This window comes from Trematomus bernacchii, unplaced genomic scaffold, assembly GCF_902827165.1.
Source record: "Trematomus bernacchii unplaced genomic scaffold, fTreBer1.1, whole genome shotgun sequence".
Lineage (NCBI taxonomy): Eukaryota > Metazoa > Chordata > Actinopteri > Perciformes > Nototheniidae > Trematomus > Trematomus bernacchii.
In genome coordinates, this window is record NW_022988050.1 from 2,383,710 (window position 1) to 2,405,244 (window position 21,535).

Below are 21,535 nucleotides of genomic sequence, written 5' to 3' on the forward strand. Positions count from 1 at the left end.
GACTAGAAGTAAAAACCTGGTGTTGCTTCTCAGACAGGGCAGGAAGCCAGCTCAGATGTGGAGTCTCGTCCTGTTACAGTGTTTAGCGAACACACCCGGCTCACTTTGGCTCAGTTTGGATGTATTTCCACTTATCAGCACGCTCTCATTTAGTGGAACAACCCGAACAGTTGTAGGGGAAGGAGGAAACAAATCCGTGGGGAATCAGGTAATTAGTCACTGGATGGAGAGAGAGGGTGAGAGAGGGGTGGGTCGTTACCCATAAATGCTGCCTCGCATCAGAGACAATTACCACAACCACAACAGTCCACACATACACTCAAACTCACACACACACACACACATGTACAGTACCCTCGCCTAAACCACGACCCAACGCCCTACCAACCACAACCACAAGTGCCTTCAACTGTCTACCAATCTGTCTCACACACACACACACACACACACACACACAAACAAAGACAATTTAAAAGTAGAAACCGCTCCATCTTCTGCGTTCAATATTTTCCCTCTCTGTAGTCATATTAAGTTTGGAGGAAGAAGAGACTTTCCTTTCTAGACATTTATTTTCGCTCTTCCCTCCCCGTCTATGAGACAGGATATTTTTACAGTGCTTTTTCCTTTTTTTTTTGTCTCCAAATATCTTCTTGTACAAGCGTAGATCAGTGGTCTTTAAGCCAGTCATAATAAAACACAGCTCATATAAGACTCTGGTTTCACATGGCCTCTCCTGGCAGATCAGAAACACACACTCATATAGTGACAAATAGACACTGAAAAAGATACAAAAAGATAGTTTCCAGCATAGCAGTCATACATTTTGAAAGTTACATGAGGCATTTTGAATAGTCTCCAAGGGACATGCATTCAACTTGTATTAAAGGGACCCTCTTGTGCTCATTTCCAGGTGTATATCAGTATGTAGTGTCTCTCCTGGGACATGTCTCCATGCTTTAATGTTCAAAAAGCTCTTTATTCTTCTCATACTGCCTGTGCTGTAGCACCTCTTTTCACCCTCTGTCTGAAACCAGAGCCCAGTCTGCTCTGATTGGTTAGCTGGCCGGCTCTGTTGTGATTGGTCAACCGCTTAGAGATGTCCCGCCCCTTAGCCTATCACGCACACTGTGTTGGAGCGCTAAAGAAGACATAGTAACACTGTTTTCCCACAATAGTGATATTGATATAAAGTGGTTTAAATATTCCGCATTCCTCGTTAAATGTTCTTCCCACAGCTGTTCTTTAATCTCTCACCCTTAGATCTCCACCCTTCCATCTTTTTTCCATTTCCTCATCTCTTTCCCCCCCCCCCCCCCATCGTCTCTTTCCTGTCGACCCCTCTCTGTCTGTTTTCTGTTGGCGAGTTGAGGAGAAAATCACATTTGCCCGCTCCCTCTGGCCTGCTGATATGGAAAATCATTTCAGAGGCCAGACACTAACGTAAACCTTATTTATGTCAATGTTTTTCTTTTTCCCTCCTCCCTTTTCTTTTCTACCTGCTCTCTGTTTCCGCCTTTGTTTTATCCTGATCCGCACATTCCCTTTCCATCTTTCAACGCTGCATCCTCCCGAAAGCTTCCCGTAGAAACATCGAAGGATGAACGCACAACATTTGCCACAACAGATGAGAGATAGCGGAGGAATAATGAGTTTGATAAAAACTAACATTGCACAGGTTTGACTCTTCAGTGGGTTTCATCCTCTGATCAACAGATCTGTCAGAATGTGGACTTTGACCCGAGTGACATCATGATTACGTGCTGCTTATTAATATGTGTGCATACGGTATTTACTATAAATACAAGCTGCTGACAGAGGAAACAGCTCCATTCAGACTCCGTAGCCGTAATTAAAGTAGAAAATGTGTTCGTATGCCTCCCATTTTCCCCGCTTGGCACCATGACTTGGAAAAGTGTGTCAACACACAGACAGCGAAATCCTCGGATGTTGACAATCCAAGGTAATAAGAATCCGAATTATGAGTTTTTATTCATGCTAATACGGCCAGCTGTACTTACAGGGAACAAAATCTGCTTTAGTTTATTCATGATTGACTGTAATGTGATTTGCTGAGGGGAAAATCCACTCAAAAACACTTAAACACTGTTTTATACCAAAAAAAATAAAACAAGTCCTGGAAACGTGCCTTGCTTTTCTGGGCAGGTTTTGCTACTTGGCATATTTCTGCTATTCTCATGGATAACGGGGCCAAACATAAATGTTGGGATGTCGTTCGTTATATTTCCAGCGCAGACACAGCGGAGTTTGATAGCAGCAAATCTGGAGACTCAACAGTATAAACGTCAGGATTTGGTGTCTGTGCTTCAGGATTTAACAGCTGGAGCTTCAGAGGCACCATTTTACACTGATGTTTAACAGTCATACAGGGAGAAGCCTTTCTACAAAAAGGAAATAAATACTCAATTCTTCATCGAAAGTAGCGTTTTACCTCGGAACACTTTTGCTGCTGTGAAAAGATGATTGAAATAACACCTATGAGAGTAAGGTGGATTTTATTTAACCCCAAGGATCAACGTTGCTTAAAGAAAGTTGGCTCAAAGGCCGTTTCAATTAAGGATGAATCAATCAGGTCTGCTCAGATGCTTGGCGTTTATCATGTTTAGAAAAAGTAAAGGCTTTCATGCTAAACCCAAAGAAAGTGCCCAATGATGAAAAGCACCCCGAAACTCAAGGTTACTTCATCATCCTTGGATTATAACAGATCTGTTCTTGGACTTATTAAACCAACTCATATACAGAATATATACAGTATGTTGCACACAGCAAGGGAAAGAAATCCATGTCCTTTTGTGTGTTTGTCTCAGCAGCTGCTGAAGAGTGCTTGATGAAATCCACAGTGAAACAAAACAGCTAGATAACAGGCCAGACCCTCCCAAGGCTTCTCTCTATTCTAAAGAATAAAAAGGGAGGAGGAAGATGAGGAGGAAGAGGAGGGGTAGGAGAGGAGGGGGAGGAGAGGAGGAAGACACCAAAAGGAGGGGTTGATATAATGAATGTCACAGGGAGGGAGAAGCAAACGCATATAAGGAACATTCTACGCTGAAGCTCTCTAAATGGACTGCCGCTGATCAATACACACACACACACACACACACACACACACACACACACACACACACACACACACACACACACACACACACACACACACACACACACACACACACCTGGAAGGATGACGAGTTAAATCGATTGGCATCCGATTGAAGATCAATATGCTCTCAAGCTCTATTGTCACATTTGCCAATTAACAAAAGCTTCTGTCCACACACTGATATACTGAACTCTCGCTCCCTCTCTCTCTCACACACACACCAAAGCAGACGCCCACACACTCACACACAGATTTTCTCGAGTCTGCCACTGGTGATGATGACTGGGAGAACTTGAGAGACTGACGGTACAGTGTGTGTGTGTGTGTGTGTGTGTGTGTGTGTGTGTGTGTGTGTGCGCGTGCGTGTGTGTGTGTGTGTGTGTGTGTGTGTGTGTGTGTGTGTGTGTGTGTCAGAGGTTCTGACTCTCGTTAGCTTGGCTGTTACGCTTATTGCCGTACACTTGGCAACCTCTCGCCAGTCCGACCCTTTCATAAGCCTCCAACCACCAAGGGCCCTGGCACTGAGCCTTCAATCTGTGTGTGTGTGTGTGTGTGTGTGTGTGTGTGTGTGTGTGTGTGTGTGTGTGTGTGTGTGTGTGTGTGTGTGTGTGTTTAGGGGCAGGAGTCAAGCCAGACCTTTCTGATCTGTTTTGACACCACGGAATTGCACAAGTGACAGGGCTACTCAAACAAGGCGGCAGTGGAAGGCGCTTGGAAACAAACACAAACACACACACACACACACACACACACACACACACACACACACACACAAACACACACACACACACACACACACACACACACACACACAAAAAGGTCCGTAAAAGCATTATGGCACTGGGGACACCAACACACTCAATGTGTGAGTAAGCACCCGAGCGGTGCTTACAAAGAATACGTTCAGGGGAGAAAAGGAGTTATTTTGCTCGACTAGATCCGGATAGCATTTTCCTTCTGCTCTATCTTATTATTCATCAATTGACTCATTCATGTTAGAGAGAGCAGGGTGTGCAAGCAAAGCATGGCATGTCGCCTGGGACGAGCGGCTGCACTGAATCACATTACGGCGGGAAAAGGAGAGAGAGGACAGAGAAAGAGAGAAAAAGAGTGGAGGGGGAAAATGAGATGAAAGCGCTACAAATGAGAGATTTCCCTGTGAGGCGCATAAATCAGCAGAGTAAGAACAGCACAGCTCAAAGCCTGGCTCCCAGGCTGCGGACCAGAGCCGAGCCAACCACACACACACACACATACACACACTCTACTACCAGCTCTGCATGCACGAGACAACTGTAGTTACATCCCAATCTCGCTGCACCTACATGTGTGCGTTTACACCATCAAACACCGGTGAGGATGTGAAGAGGCACATCATATGCTGGCTGTGAGGCTGTGAAAATTACAGGAAAATAAAAGCAGGTGGAATTAAATCAACACGGATAAAACGACGACAGTGCACCTTGTGTGAACCCGGCCCTGAAAAGCCCCGAAAAAAAGGATCCTGGTTGTTGTTTTCCGTCCCCGAACACGGACCACAGTAAACTGAGTAAGAAGGAGAACGCTCCTGCTTTTTTGACCACATACTTTTTTTGGGACGCCACACACCCACGGCAGGAAGAAGTGCCATATATGGTCAAGGAGAGCAGGAACACATGAGATGTTCTTAGGAAGCAGGAAGGAGGGAAAGGGGGGGGGGGCTGTTAGAGTAAGTTTTTCCATGTTTTACCAAAGAAAACAGGGGATTTTGGGGAAAAGGGGTCATACAGACATAAACGGTACGTCAGGGCACACACACACACACACACACACACACACTAATTAAAAGCATAAGGTTGCTGATATGTCAGGAAAGCCTGCGGTGAGAGCCAATAATGCAATTCTGTCTAACTGTTGCGTGTGTATGGATGTGTGTGTTTGTGTGTGGTGGTGTGTGTGTGTGTGTGTGTGTGTGTGTGTGTGTGTGTGTGTGTGTGTGTGTGTGTGTGTGTGTGTGTGTGTGTGTGTGTGTGTGTGTGTGTGTGTGTGTGATGGCAGCCCCCCAACCATAACCCCCACAGTTACTTTCAGTAAACAGTGAGGAAGCTGTTCTGGGAGTTCTGGTCGTTCTCCAGTCCGACAGGCCTGTGCCACGCCCATTGTGGTCCATTCAGTCTGCAGCCACAGCAAACACACACACACACACACACACACTGAAATGATTTGAAGCTGCTGGATGAAATACACCAGGGGGTCAAGACACCAGGAAGAGCACAAAGTGAGTCTAACAGAAAACATGTCACTGTGAGCCGAAGGGCAGAGTGGAGGCGGAGATGAACAGGTACATGTGTTGCTTCTTAAATCACATGATCTACTGAAGTTCAAACACAATACAAGTTCACCACTTATCAATAAATACTGCTTTATGATTACAAATTGCAATCTACATTATAGTTTTTAATAATATAATGATGGCTCAAAAACCTGGAAAGCAGACACTAACAGGATATGTGATGTAATGGTTTGATAATGATTTACTACTGGCAACCATACTAGCCTTAGCAGGTTATGTTAGCGGCTAGCTGTTGAACACAATCTTCTATATCAACTTTAAAGGTTTAAATGTGTCAGTGTCTGTTTGTTTGTTTGTTTGTTTGTTTTCACTGACTCAGAAGAAGTACCCAAAAATGTTTTGCAGTTGTACATTTTATGAAGAAAATGTGGTATAAGCTACCTTCAAGCTAGCGTTAGGCTATCTTACAAGCTAAACGAAATGGAAACCAATTGTCAAATCCACAAAGACGCTCACCTCAACTAAAATTACTTTAATGGACTAAACTTAATGGTTTATTTTATTTTATGTGAGAATTAATTAATTAAGAGGCATTTAAAACATTTGAGCTGTAATATTTTCAAGACAAAAATAAGTTATTAAATGGAGTTCAGGCTTTTCTATCAGGAGTCTTGGAAGATTTTGTAGAAAGAAATGGAAGATAAGCCATACAGAAATTGGATTATTTTTGTAAATCTTGACTCAACTTCTATCATGGAATAAGAAAACCAAAACTAAAGTCTTATTGTTATTCTTTCTCTGTGAAGGTTGTGTTTGCAGCCTCAGATTTGCAGCAGCGGCGTAGCTAAAGTTAGCTCCAACTCCAGTGGAAACAAAGACACCTACGCAGCAGAAGCGAAGTATGCAGGGCGGAGGACAACATCCTCTAACCAGCATCCAGCCTGCTGAAGTGCCCTTTAGCAAGACACTGAATCTCTAGCAGCTGTAACTGACCCCGCAGTCTGAGCCGCCTGCAGCCGGGAAACAGTTGAGTCGAGAAACGTGGGATCGAATATCACATTATTATTACAGTACGCTACTTACAACCCATCTACGGTGTTTCCTTCAATCACACACCACGGAGAGTCATATCTCAGTATAACTGGAGCAGGATGTGTGTGTGTGTCTGCGTATAACTGTGTGTGTGTGTTTGTGTGTGTGTGTGTTCGTGTGTGTGTGTGTGTGTGTGTTCAACCACGCCGCTCCGTATCACCCTCCATCATCGTGAGTTGAGGGGTTGTGGTTCCTAGAGAAGCACTTTACTTAAATTAGACCCTCAACGACTCGACATGCAGGTGTCCTTGTGTGTGTGTGTGTGTGTGTGTGTGTGTGTGTGTGTGTGTGTGTGTGTGTGTTTGTGTGTGTGTGTGTGTGTGTGTGTGTGTGTGTGTGTGTGTGTGTGTACTGTACTGTATGTGTGTGTGGGCGTCAGACAGGCAGTGTGTGTATGAGTGTGAGGGGGAAGAGACTAAAGGGAGCGGGATCAGCAGACAGCGCAAACGAGAAAGGGGCAACAGGGGAGCTAGCGGGGGAAGAAAGGAAAGGAGGGAGGGAAGGAGGGAGGAAGGAAGGGAGGGAGGGAGGGAGAGGGCGAGACATGATGGGTGACAGAGGAGGAGTGAGACATAGAGAGTGGGAGACATAAGGTGAGAATAACCTAGCCTGACCTTTTTCACTAAGGCTTTTCCATTCTTTATATTCCCTCATTGCGGTAATATTTACACAGGAATAAAAGATGATTGGACGGATCCACGGAGAGGAAATAAAGAGGAAGGAACGGAGGGCAAGAAAATGAAAATAATGGAGGAGAGGAGGCTGATGGAGAGGGGGAGGAGAAGATTTCAGGGCTGCAACTAACAATTATGTTCATTGTCGATCAGCCTGCCATATCTTCTTCATTATTCAATGAATCGTTAGAGTGTGAAATGTGAAAAAATGGTGAGAAATGCACTGATTCTCAGAAGTGACGTCTTCAAAAGGTCTGGCTTTCTCTCTGTAGGGCTCCAACTCACAAATAGATTTAATAGAAAAGGACAAAAACAGGAAATCGTCACTTTTGAAAAACTGGAACCAGCAAATGTTTGGTATTTTAGCTTAAAAATCGCTCGTAGGATTGAATAATTTTCAAAATATTTGCATTTAATTTGCTCTAAATGGATCGATCGTTTCAGGTCCGTCTCCCATAAAGAGGGAGAAATACAAGGCAATGTAAAATAAGTACACCAAAAAACTACGCACTTAAAACTTAAGCTTAAGATTTCAAAAGAGAACAGTTGCTTAATGGATAAATGGATGCTTTATTTCTACACTGTTGGGACAATTTGGAAGATTATTATGGACGTGTTTCACTTTTTGCTGACAAATACTTATTCTGCAGAAAATTATGAATTGAATGAAATGTTAGCTGCAGCGCTAATTCAATATTATCCTTTATCGTCTTTCAACAAATTGATTTTAAGATAGAACAATCGTGTCATGTCAAATGCACCATTTTTAAATTTCATATTGAGATAATAATATAATGAGAAAACAGTTTCACAGTACACACTGCAAGCTGTTGAGGCAGAGCTTCACTTCCTCACTAGATATATCAATTAAACACACTTAAAAGAACAATTATTACACAAAGCACATCAGAAAAATGAGGGTAAGATTCCTGCAGATGAGCAAAAAAGTCTGCATGTCACGACTGAACAGAAATACAGCGAGACTGCTGTTTTCTGTTATACATGCACAGTATTGTACTGCTTAAGATGTTTGTCTTCTATTTATTTATCCCTTATGAAGTATTGTATTCAGAAACATGTAATTTAGCTTTGGTAATATTGTGAACATCCATGCTACTGAAGCTTATTTGATTCCTTATTTTTAAAGACAAAGCTGAACAAATAGAAGCGCCGATAAAACACCAACACTAAGAGGGTCTGATGGAGAACACACACACAAACACAACACACACACACTCATATGCAAAAGCCGAGATAAGTGCACTCTCACACACAATAGACACCGTCTGTATTATGCATGCACACATGCTTCCAAACATTACAAAAACACACATCAAAACGAGGGGAAAAGACAGTAGGCGGTTATTAAAGAGACAAAAGAGAAAATAGAGAGAAGGAGAAGAGACACTTTACCAGCAATCAAAGACGAAGAAAAGAGGGAGGAAGAAGGAGGGAGGGAAGGAGGGAGGGAGGGAGGAGGAGAGGGACGTAGAAGGGAAAAAAAGGGAGAGTGTGCTTCTAATCAGCCCGGATCCAAAATGTAGACAGGCACACACAGAGGCACAAGCAAGTCCCAGTAGGATTAGGACCTAAGCACTGTGTGTGTGTGTGTGTGTGTGTGTGTGTGTGTGTGTGTGTGTGTGTGTGTGTGTGTGTGTGTGTGTGTGTGTGTGTCCCACGAGACTGATTAGCCATGAATGACTGATGACGGATCTTTGTTGTTGTTGTTTTTTTTCTCCCCCCCCCCCCTCCCCTGCTCTCCCTCTTTCTCTCCCTCTCTCTTGTTTTCTTTCTCACTATACTCTCAGCTCGGGCAAGAGCGCATGGGAGGGGATTCACACACACTCCCACACACACACACACACACACATATATAAAAAGCTGCACACGGCTCCATGTATATTCAGCGAAGGCTCCTGAATATACTTAATGCTTTCATGTGTGTCACTGTGTAACGATCCATGCTGTTCCACACAGCTGCTTCTCTCTTTTTCGTACACTCTACCCCCCCCCCCCCCCACACGGACACACACACACACACACACACACACAAACAAACCCCCAGATATGAACCTTTTCCTGAACACACTAGCCGTCTTTTACGCCAAACACTGTTCAATCAGCAGTGTGACTCAGAAAAAGGCTCAGGAGTCAGTGCCTTCTTTAACCTCCAGATGAACCTCCATCCATCTGAGCCCCCTGACAGCAAAACAAACTGGACATAGACCCGCCTGAATGGAGGCCATTACAATATGAATGAGCCAAACAGAGCTGAAATGAATCGAATGGAGGACCGAAACACAGCGGCGGAGAAAAGGTTTCCCCGATGAGCTCGAGTAACGATGAGTCGGCATAAAATGTGACCCTGAGAGGAATAAAAAAAGGCAGCTCAGGTGTCGCGATAAGGGCCTCGCTGTGGTTGCTTCGCCTCTCTTTACGGTGTAAGCATGTTCAGGGGGTGCAGACCTGTGGATCCTGGCGAGACTGTGACATCATGTCTGCCCCCCCCCCACCACCACCACCACCACCACCACCCCCTCCTCCCTAAGTGATGTCACCTTTCTGTCACATAGCGTAAACAGGGGACTGCCATGACCCCTCTGAAGTAAGCCATAAAATAGCAGGGAATGATGGTGCCTGCACAGAGGAACAGCCACGGTCTCCTTGAATTTCACATATGTATTTATCATTACAATAAGCAGTATTTTTATTTCACTGTACAGTATTTTATTTGTATTGTGTTGAAGGAGCCTTAAGATGTCCATTGCCACACTGAAGCTATATGCGCGTATGACAATAGCCTTTGAATCTTTACATCTTGAACATGCATTCATATCTTCAATACAAGCCACATAAAACACCTTATGCTGTGTAAATGAACACACACACACACACCAACACACACACACACATAGCTCCTTCTCCTCCTGTACAGAGTAAGAAGCTGTTCTAGCCTTGTGTTTTGCGGGCTGTTTAAAATGTCATCTTTCTCTCGTTTCTCTGACTTCAAAGGCGCCGCGCTGAGCTCTCACTCCCTCTTGCCAAATCCTCCAATCGTTTCTGATTTAGTGAGTTGGCCATGGGCCGAGTAGCACCGGGACGGGCCCGTTTACAACCGGCCAAATGGTGGGGAGAGGGGGGGGGGGGGGGGGGGGGGGGGGGGGGGGGGCAAGAAGAGGGAGAAACAAATGAGGCAATGTGGAGAAGGAGTGGAAGCAGGGCTGAAATTGAGACAGGAATAGGAGGACGTCGGGCTGCGAGGAGGCAATGGGTGTGTGGGGAGTTTGGAGAGATGGGAGCTGGATATAAGAGATGGGGGGTGGGGGGGGGGGGGATCGATTGAAAAGAGAGGAGTGGGGAGGAAGGAGGGCCACTTGAAAAAGCTGAGAGGACCGAAGGTGGAAGTGAAAGAGGAGTGAGGAAGACGAGTGGAGGGGAGGTCTGGGACAGCAGAAGAAGGAGAAGAAGAGCACATGGACACAGGAAGTCTGGCGCTTTCCATTCACATGCCAAGTCATCAGATGGCGGTGTGTGTTCACACCCCGGAGATGTCGCAACCAAACGCACCCCACTCCCTTCAAATCACTGCTACCGACAATAAGCAGCTGTTCACATGTTGGAGGAGAGCTGGAGAGGAGACAAAAGTCTTCTGTCTGAGCGGCAAACGTGCTCCCAAACACTCCCAAACAAATAGCGGCAATAAGACTTAATGTTATTTATTTTCAACACCTTTAAATATTTTCGTACCACGCCCAACATTAAAACAGTTGCTGTTAATGAATTCACTTTTTTTTTTTATCTCTCCATTGACCTTTCAGACAGCCCGGATCTCGGTCCCAGTCACTCCGAGGTCAATTGGATTAGACATTCAGGAATATATTTAAATGATGTGCCGGAGTTTGCTTGAAATATCAAAGCATGCACACACACGAGTGAAATTTGTAATGGAAATGCCTTTAATGACTTCACTGGCTTTACTTAATGACTTAATGCCTTTAATGCGTCGCCACATTTCAAACAGTCGGACTCATTTAACTGATTTCTTTGGCCTTCCTGCATATTTTATGTGAAGTTTAGATAAGTGCAGCACTGATGTGGGTGTAAAATCTGTTTTCCAATGTTTTGAGGTTGATAAAAAAAAGTGGATATGTAAAAAATTATTTTTGGGAATTTGTATGCAGTGGGTGTTATTTTCCATAAAATATGGTTATTTTGACCCAGTGTTACACAAAACAGGCTTTACTTTAAAAATATTCCCTTGTGCGTATCTGGTATACAAGTTTAGTATGAACAATCATTAACAAATAGTACGATTTGGTTAAGTGTACTAACAAAAAGGGTCAAAACAACCACATTTTTCACCGCATGGTGACTAAATTAACCCATAATTGGTGCAATTTTGTCCTAGAAGCCAATTTAGTTAGTGTGTATATGGTATTTAAATGTAATATGAACAATCAGTAACAAATAGTAACATTTAACCGTATTAGGTTAAGTAAAATAACAAAAAGGGTAAAAAACAACCTGGTCTCCACCCCATGGGGACCACATTAACCCAGTATGCATTGGTGCGATTGTGTCCCAAAAGCCAATTTAGTTAATTTTTAATGCATTTGTGTTTTTTCTTCTTAAATTGAATTGACAGTTAACACTTCCTCTCTGCGTCCAATCGCAGCTCGTCTGGCTGCCGCCTCCACCAGCTGTCTCTGCACACAGGGGGTCGTCTTGCACGCTGCACCCGGGATGTGCCCCCTGTACCCTGGGTAGAGCTTCTGAGGTGAGGGAGGGGTCTGTCTGAGTGAGACTCATCCACTGCTGACTCATCACACACACACACACACACACACGGGCAAGTGTCTCCCCTCCCTCTCGCTTTCACTCTCTCGCACTCTGGAGAGGCAGCGGAGGCTGAGGACTCGGGGATGGCGGCCAGTGGGAGCCGTCAGGCAGTGGTAATCTGACTGGATTACCAACCAGGTGGAAACATTCAGCCTCTCGACTCCCCCTAACTCCCCCTACTCTCCCCCTCCTCTACTCCATTCATCTATCATTTACATGCTCATAGTATCTTTTCACCCTTTTATTTCCTTCTTTCTTTCTTGTTTATGGCCTTTAACATAATCAAAACCCTACAGATACACATCTGGATCTGCAATACAGACCTCGGTGTTTCTAAGGGTATAAGCACACACACAGTAGCTCGCAAATTCACACACACACATTATCTTTTCTCTCTGCGTCATGCAAGTTGTTTGTGTGTGAAGGTGTGTGCAGGTAGGAGGGTGAAGGGGCGTGTCTCATCGCGGCTGCCAGTGACGATCAAAGCCAAAGTCGAGAAACTTCCAAGAGAAGAGACACATTACTGACAGCCTCATGATGAATGGACGGGGCGGCTGCATGTCAAAGACACACACACACACACACACAAATACACACACATTTATAGCTAAGAATTGCAGAATTTAGCCACAAGATCTACACGAGAAGGAATGAGGAAGAAGAAGAACAAGAAGAAGTAAAAGGAGAAGAAGAAAAGAAGGAGGAAAAGGGTCAAAGAGAAAAGAAGAAGCGGCGAGGGGTTATCTAGTCCAACCAAAACATTCTGATTATGGTTTATTACTTTTTCAAAGCACAAAACACAAGCAGCTTAAGATATAAACCCTTTGAGGGCTCTGTGTGTGTGTATGTGTGTGTGTGTGTACAGCTGTGCATGTGTGCTCACATGTGACATGAATGGGTGCTCTTTCTGTCTGTATTACTAGGTCACACACACACACTCTCTCTCACACACATACACACACTCTCGTGTAAACAAAAACCGTCTGCTGTCTGGGAAGTAACACACCTGTTCAATGACAAGCTTTGCCACGCCCTCTATAATATGGCACACCTGTGCTACTGCAGGCTAAACCTAACCTTAATCACACACACACACACACACACACACACACACACACACACACACACACACACACACACACACACACGCACACACACACACACACACACACACGCACACACACACGCACACAAACACACACACACACACACACACTCTTGCACAACTACTGCCCAGGGGCTAACATCACAGAAAAGGGGAAGAAAGAGAGGGAGACTGGAATAAAAGCAAGGCAGCGAAACAGGGAGGGGAAGGAGAGACAAAGGCTCTCCCACTGCTGCTATCAGTAATCTAAACGTCTGTGTAATATCATTGTGGGCTTTTATCAAACGGGGGCTGAATCTTATGGCGTTGGTATGCGTCTGTCATTCCATCACCTTGTCAAGCGCGACCATATTCAAGCAGACACCATGCTGATCTAAATAAGAGGCTTCGGCAAATTGATGGATTGCAGATTTTTCCGGGATATGAAGAAACAGGGGGGAATGAGCTTCTTTATTTTTTACTTTGAATTACTGTACCGGTTGGGTCTTGAAAAAAAATGGTGTCTCTTTCCAAAGATCTGAAACAAACCCCCCCTTCTCCTCCTGGCCACATCATATCTACCCCCTGCGCCGAGGCCTAGGGCCAGGCATACAGCTTTCTGAATCTCTAAGGAGGGGGGCAAGCACAAAGGTAACCCCCATCCTAACCTCCCAGCAAACACACACACACGTATCCCAACCCCCCATCCCAAAACAACAATCCTCTATGCCCATCATGTCAGTCAAAACCCCATCAGGGACATGCATGGAGAGTCTGGATATCTGGAATCTCAATACAGTGTCATGCACCTTGAGACCCAGCGAGAGGCCCTCTTGAATATATTTCAATAGCATTATCACCCTGCATTAGTACGCTTTTTCTCCCTTTCACAGAATCATCCTTAAATTGGACCATAATATATGTCAGCGGGTTGCAATATCAGTCAAATCGGAGCTTTTTAAATCGTTATGCAAGTTAGATTTGTTAAAACAACCCGTAAGAGGTTTAAAACAGGCGAAATCACTTCAGTTGAATTCAAAGGAGACATGCAGCTGAATGCCTCATGAAATATACAAAATATTCTATTCGTATTAAATAAATTATACAGTTTGAATTATGGTGTATTATATTTTAATATCATTTAGGACTGTAATTATGTAAATTATATAATGTGTGTCCTTCCATGATACATACATGTAATTCTGGATAATACATTTACAATAACACATTTCTACCTGCAGACGATTAAATATGTTACATTTTAGGATATATTCGAGAAATTACTCAATTATGGGAAATAATACATTTCAATCTTGTGCTATTAGTCCGATATATATTGTAATTTCATTATAGACAATAAAAGCATATAAATACTGGACATATGAAATGACACATGTGCTTTTAAGTAAATAGTCTTTTGGAGCGTATGGACATTTCTAAAGACAAACCAAGCTAATAATAATATTAATTTTAATCAGCCTTTTCTACATGTGGAGACCAGCAGCAGCACATTAAATGTCAAACTGGTTCAGTTTATATTTCTGCAAACACTGCGCTGAGCTTAATGTGTTTCAGAGTCAGAATGAGGTTTATTGCCAAGTTCTCACTTACAGGGAATTTTCTGTGGTGCATACAATAAGCATATTAAGAGGGAATAAAAGAATACAAGGCAAGGTACTAAAAAGGTCACGAACATAAATATAGATTTGAATATTACAATGGTATTATGGAAAATATACAATACAAAGGACTATATGACAGTTTAGTGCCAGGTGTGCCCAAATGTTTAGATAGTCCGGAAATGTGGACACTTTTGCATTTGGTTTGAACATTTTACTGGACGTTTTTCGCTGTTGTGTAAAACTAATGAATATGCAAATGAGTGCAGACAGAGGATCCTGCACGTCTATTTAAAGAAGACGCTGCATTGGCAAATGATAATTAATGGGATTTCTCATCGGCCACGTTTACATTCATCCAGTGAGTCCAGTTTATAGACACTGTATGATTCCGAGCAGAGGCTTTCTTTCTTTCTCTCTCTCCTCACACACTCACACACACACACACACGCACACACACACACACACACACACACGCCCACCACCCCCTCCCCTATTGAGACAGGATACCAAAGCTACTTGTTAAATCTAATGCATGCACTGTCAACCCATTCGCACCCCGTCACGTCCCCAGCTCAATATAGAAACCGGATTTTCTGGTATTACGCGCACCTCCATTAGCCAGAGCTCCACTCCTTCCACCAACACGACCCCCAGTTTGTGACCAGTACAAACCAGCATGTGCCCCCCTCAAACCCCACCAAGCTCCTGGAGCCTCACATGAAGGAAGAATCGTTGAAATTGCAGCTAATAGTGTTTAATTTATTGTTTAATGGGAAATATAAGCAGTGGAATTACCCAATTCTAATTAATTGCTTAAAATGGCAATGATTAGTACTTTACTAATTGATGAAACCATATAAATCTATGACAAGATTATGCTATACTGGAAACGCCTAATAATCCCTGCAGTGTTATAAAGACGAATAATCCTGATATTTCTCAAAATCATGAGAGGTTTAAAGTGTGAAACAACAAAAGGAGGTGTAGCGTAAAATGTAAATTAATCTAATTTGCCAAGTTTCTGTAAGAATGGGATGTCCCACCATGTTTCATGTTTTGCTTTTACGTTAGGCTGAAACACTAGAATTATATTTATTTTCATATAAAGCAGCTATGTCATTAATAATTATTTAAATAAATAAAAACTCATGCGTATTTTTTGCACGTTTCTAAATTCCCACAAATTCTGAGCGAGTTCCTTTCCTTACTTTCAATACACTGTTATCTGGCTGCTATACGTCTTCGTTGCTACACTGGTTTTATTATTTAAAAACACTGTAACTGTACTTGTTGTTGTCCACCTTGATGGGTACTTTTGTAAATGATGTCTCTAATATGTTATGCCTGCCTCTTAATTATTATTTTTGCCTCTTTACTTTTGCCAACATCATACATTCGTGGGACTAATCAAGGTATTATGATTGCAGTAAATGAGTTCGTCCAAAAAAGCTTTCCCAAGTTTGTAATATGGAGAACATATGCTTCAGACAAAAGAGAGAAACTGCATTTTTTTTACACACACACTTTGTTATTAAATATATCAAAAGAGCCGCGTTTAAAACTGACCTGAATGCGGACCCATGGAGAGGTGCGATGAGTAGTATTTCCCGGGCTGGAAGTGAGCGGGGTGCTGCACCGAGCCGTGGCCGCCTGACGCCATCCGAGAAGCGGCGCTGTGAACCAACGCGCTCCGCTCCGTCAGGAGGTGGTGCGGAGGAGCGAAATCTCGGCTTTCCATCCCCGGCGAGAAGCGATAAATCCCAAATCCCAAAGTAAAATCCGGAGGCACCGAAGGTCTCAGGCAACCCAGATGCAAAATAATCCCTTTTTATGAACTTCGGGCTCCCCTCGCATTCAGCGCAGTTTTGGCTTTGCAGGGTAGACACCGAGTCCCCGTCATGTCCTACAAAAGAGAGAGCAGGAGACACGTCAAAGCGCTGACAATAATGAGCCAACCAGGGATGTAGAGCTGAAGAAAAGGCTGAGCTGAGAGACAGTCGCTGTTCATGTTTAGACAAACAAAAAGCATTCATATCTTACAAAAACGTTTCCACATTATTCTTACTTCACTGTCCTCTATGTGTCATTTAAAAGGCGATTTATACCAGGGCAGGAAGGTGCGTAAAGTCTGTCCTGCAGATAGAAAGGTGGTTGAACCGAGTTTATGTGGATTTGCTCTGCACCTCATCGATGGCCCCAACATAGAAGGCTCTGCCCCCCCCTTTCCCCCTCATTCTGTGACCAAACACGATGCAAATAACATACACGGGGGCTTTTCTTTATCAGCGAAAAGAATGGAAATGGAAGGAGGAGATTTGGCTCAGGTACAAACAAATGGTGTATATACAGTATAAGAGTTCACACACGAAAAAAGCCTCGATGAAGGACGAGTTGTTAAGTCTTTAGACTGAACAAGCACTGGTCATAAACAAGCTGGACCTCGGGGGCTCTTGCACTAAAATATGAAGAAAACCAATACTTCTGGGCAAGCATGCACAAAAAAAACCTTAAATTATGGTGACTAATATCTATTCCCAAACCTCAGTCCCCATAGTGCCAAAAACCCAGAAACAAAACACACACGTTTCCGCTATGATTAATGGATGTTGTTGTTTATGTAAATTTGATTTCTTTGCTCATTCAGTTGTCATAAAACGTGATAATTTAACACTATAGAGGATATTTAAAGAAAAAAAGGGGCTATAAAACATAGGATTTATACAAGATCTCACATGTTGGATCAATGTTATTTGACGTATAGCTTTTAGAAATTCAATCTGACGTCTTTTTACACAAACTTGTTTCCCCTTTATTGTTTGGCGTTTTTATAGTGGGATTCCTATTTGTGGTGTTGCTTATTAATGAAAATGGTGATAAAACAGCTATTTCTGTCAATTCCTACGGGGGTCAGCAGCTTTGCCCCCCCCCTCCTCGCCTCCTGGCAATGGCACACACCATGCATCTCTGCTGCACACATACATACAGTACAGGCTACAGTGTAATCACAAACACAAATCACATCACCTTTATGCTCCAGTGCGAAAGAGCGAGGCAGTAAACAGTGAAATAGACTAGGAAATCATCGACTTTATATGTATGCCTTATAGCCCAGGTCATTTACTTAAATAGGGCTCCACGTGACGCGCAGATAGTGCCTGCATTCACCAAAAACACACCTCAGCAGTGCATCTATTAGGCCTCTCAATGCATGGCACGTCCATAGAAGCTGATAGCACCTCCCAGGAATCAACGATAAAGGAACAAAGAAAATATCAAATGCTCTGGTGGACTTATGAAGTGCAGAGGAATATAGGAGCTCGGATATTCAAGTCTCCTTTACCACACACACACACTTTCACAGGCTCAAGGACTCCCAACTTTTTCTACATTTACTTGCAACATTCTCTGCAACATACAGCTGATTGTAATTTTTTGACATAGTTCTCCTGCATTACCTGGACTTGTAACCTAATCTTGCACTATTTCATTTCTAATCAGTTTCTTCTTGCACTATTTTTATTCTTTAAAACATGTCTTTTATATTGATGTTGCATTGTTGGAGTAGCAGGGGACTTTCATGGCCATAACTATGCATATGACAATAAAGCCTTTGAATCTTCAATCCATTCAAGTCTCCTTTACGCACACACACACACTTCCACAGGCTGAAGGACTCCCAACTTTCAGGAATTGTGTTTTGAGGAGGGAAAATTCTCCAGAGTTCAGCAGCTCTGCGCACAAACACTCTCAGGATAAAACACCCAATGCATGCACCTTTTTTAAATGCTTCTCTAAATGATATATGCACGTATTTAAATAATGTAATTCCCCTTTTGTTTGTGAGCACCACCTTATCGTTTTTGACCACAGCCAGAGAAGGAATGAGGGAGAACCGAGAGGCTATACTGCAAAGCGCACAGGGGGAAGGCAAAATGGACTCTCTCCTGTCCCCTCGGCTGGGAGAAACAATGGCCCCTCTCCACGGGACATCAATCATAAACCACTCTCGGCTGACATTTGTCTATACATTTTTAAATTTTCAGGCCGTAAACACACGTCTTCGGTGTTTACATTCCACGTCAACGGAGAGCCACTCAGGCTACATTTAACAACCCGAATCTAAATCCCGTGTTATCGCTGGCCACGCAAACAAAACGACGTGAGCAGATCGCGCGTAACAGTTTGGGGGGTAGGGGGGCATTTGGATCTACTGTAGTGTGTGTGCGCGTATGTGTGTGGAAAGCATTCAGACTTCCTTCCACTTCACCTAGACTCCCCCAAAGCCCATACACACACCGAAACACGCACACACACACTTCCCAAACACGCACACACACCCACCAGCACTGCTGCCCCTCAAAGGGTCAAACTATCGCCAGACGAAAAAAATCCTCTCCACAAAAGTGACCAATACTCGCCAAAATGACATCACATGAACTCAACACCAACGCCAGTAATTCTGCAAACAATTGTATATTTCAGATATCGCGTTGTTTTCAAACCAAAAATTCGTGTTTTGTACAATTTAGAGCGAAATCATAAACGCGTGGATCTTTGGACAAAAGATGACAGGTATTTAAAAAAAAAAAAGGGGGCATTTATTTTTGAAGTGGCACTGGTTCAGAGGACAAGTCATTGCCTTCAACAATTTTGCAATAAAGTAAAGTCACAGGGAATAAGTGAGACAGTAAATCCGGATGTTCAGAGGCCGGTTAAACAGGAGAGACAAGCCCAGCCGAGGCGAGGATAGCCCGGCGTCTGCTGCCTCCATGCCGGGGGAGGAGGGGGGAGGCAGGGCTGCAGTTTGCAATAAAACTGCCCCGTCTGCTTCCTGCCCAGAAAATAAGAAACTAACAAAGAATAATCTACAATTTAGCATCTTTAAAACTAAAAACATGAGGAGGTTTAATGTAAAGCGAGTGGTGTTGAATAGTCCTCTGAATGAATCGGAAACACACAAGAGTAATTCGGCTGTGAAGAGAGGTCAAATCAGAAAGTGACACACTGGACAGAATCCGAAAATAAATCCTTCATAATACTGTATTTACCGTAATACTGTAAAAGCACAAGATGTGTTGCTTTACTGCAAACACACTGGCTGAAGGATGTCTTTAGATTATTCTGATGGCAGTCATACCAGCTTGCATTTCTCCAAAGGTATGACAGTGAATAATAATAGAGTAAAAATCAATTTAAATAAAACTGGGAGTTTTTAGATAATCCTCTCACACACGAGAACCAAAATGTACATCCAGCAGCACAATCACTAAAGATTATATAAAACACGGAGCTGTAAAATAATGTTGCTCACTTACTGGTAAGTTATATCCAAGGCGAGTCGGTTATATTAAAAATGAAAGAAAAAGTATAAAAATATTCAAAGTGAAAATCCCCGAGTCGCAGAGATGAAACATGTGGGATTGATTACATCCTCTGTGCAGACTGTGTGGAGGTATGGGAGAGACGCATCGTAGAAGTTCAGGCTTGTAGTGAAGCGAGGCTCGTGTATGCAGCCCGAGACTCAGACAGGAGGGGGGAGGGAGGGGGGGGGGGGAGGAGGATGGGGAGGGGTGAGAGCGCGGGCCTATTGGTTTGAGAACGACAATGTGAAAGCGTGCCCGTGAGGCGCCCCCTCCACCCTCCTCCCGTCCAGGGGTGGGGAGTAACTAAGTATTTACTACAGTACTGTACTTAAGGACAGTTCTGAGTTTACTTACTTGAGTATTTCCATTTTATTCTACTTTATAATTTTAGATTAAAATGTTATACTCAAAATCTGACTTCAGGAAAAAGCAGAAGTGCTAAATTATCAGGTTTTTTGCAAAAGTAAAATCTATTTTGACGTACTAGTATAGGCTACTTGTGTATTTCCATGTTATTCTACAAATACTTTTATTTAAAAAAGGGAAATAATGCAATTGTCACTACATGTATTTTACATATTAAGTTAGTTACTTCACAGCACTAAAGTAAAAGCAGCAATAACATTTTTTAAATATTCTGTTACAATTGAAAGTCTTTCATTCCAAATCTGTGGTGTAAAGTAACTAAGTACATTTACTTAAGTGCTGTACTTAAGTACACTTTTGAGGTACTTAAGATGAATATCTCCAGTTTATTCTACTTTCTACTTCTATTCCACTACATTAAAAAAGGGAAATAATGTAATTTTTACTCCACTACATTTATAGGCCTCTTCTCTTTACTGTTTACAGAGGCGGGACAAGGTCTCGTGGAAGAAGTACTCTGATGTTATACTTTAGGAAAAGTAGCATTTACAAGTCTGAGATAAGTGGTGTAAAGTAACTAAGTACATTTACTCAAGTACTACTTTGATACAATTTTGAGGTACCTTACATGAGTATTTCAATGTTTGCTACTTTAAACTTTACTATACATTTTATAGGCAAATGTTGTAATTTCTACTCCACTATATTTATTTAACATATTTAGTAAATGTGCAGCAAGACCCGTTCTTTTAACAGATGGGAGAAGTACTCAGATTAGATACTTAAGTAAAGGTAGCAATAACACATTTGTAAAAATATTCTGTGAAAGTCTTGCATTCCAAATCTGACTCAAGTAAACAGAGGTGTAGGAAGTACTAAGGTACCAAAGTAAAAGCAGTGGTGTAATGTAACTACGTAGATTTACTCAAATACTGTGGACACTTTTGAGGTATTTCACTTGAATATTTCCATTTTATGCTACATATTGAATTAGTTTGCAATAAGACCCCTTTAGTAAAACACTACTTGATGCACCATTATGTAAATATCATATACATATAATCATATACACACATAAAGGCACTACATAATGAAGTATTTTGCCCAT

General features: G+C 42.7%; 1 protein-coding gene across 1 annotated transcript in view; it reads right to left on the minus strand.

Annotated features, from left to right (window-relative positions):
* The window catches only part of bahcc1b (BAH domain and coiled-coil containing 1b), a 62,012-nt gene extending 41,843 nt beyond the window's left edge, over positions 1-20,169 (minus strand). Inside the window, 2 exon segments of the mRNA XM_034119180.1 lie at positions 16,265-16,601; positions 20,014-20,169. Coding sequence (XP_033975071.1) covers positions 16,265-16,436 — 172 coding nt within the window. The 5' untranslated portion in view covers positions 16,437-16,601; positions 20,014-20,169.
* Positions 20,170-21,535: the final 1,366 nt, after the last annotated feature.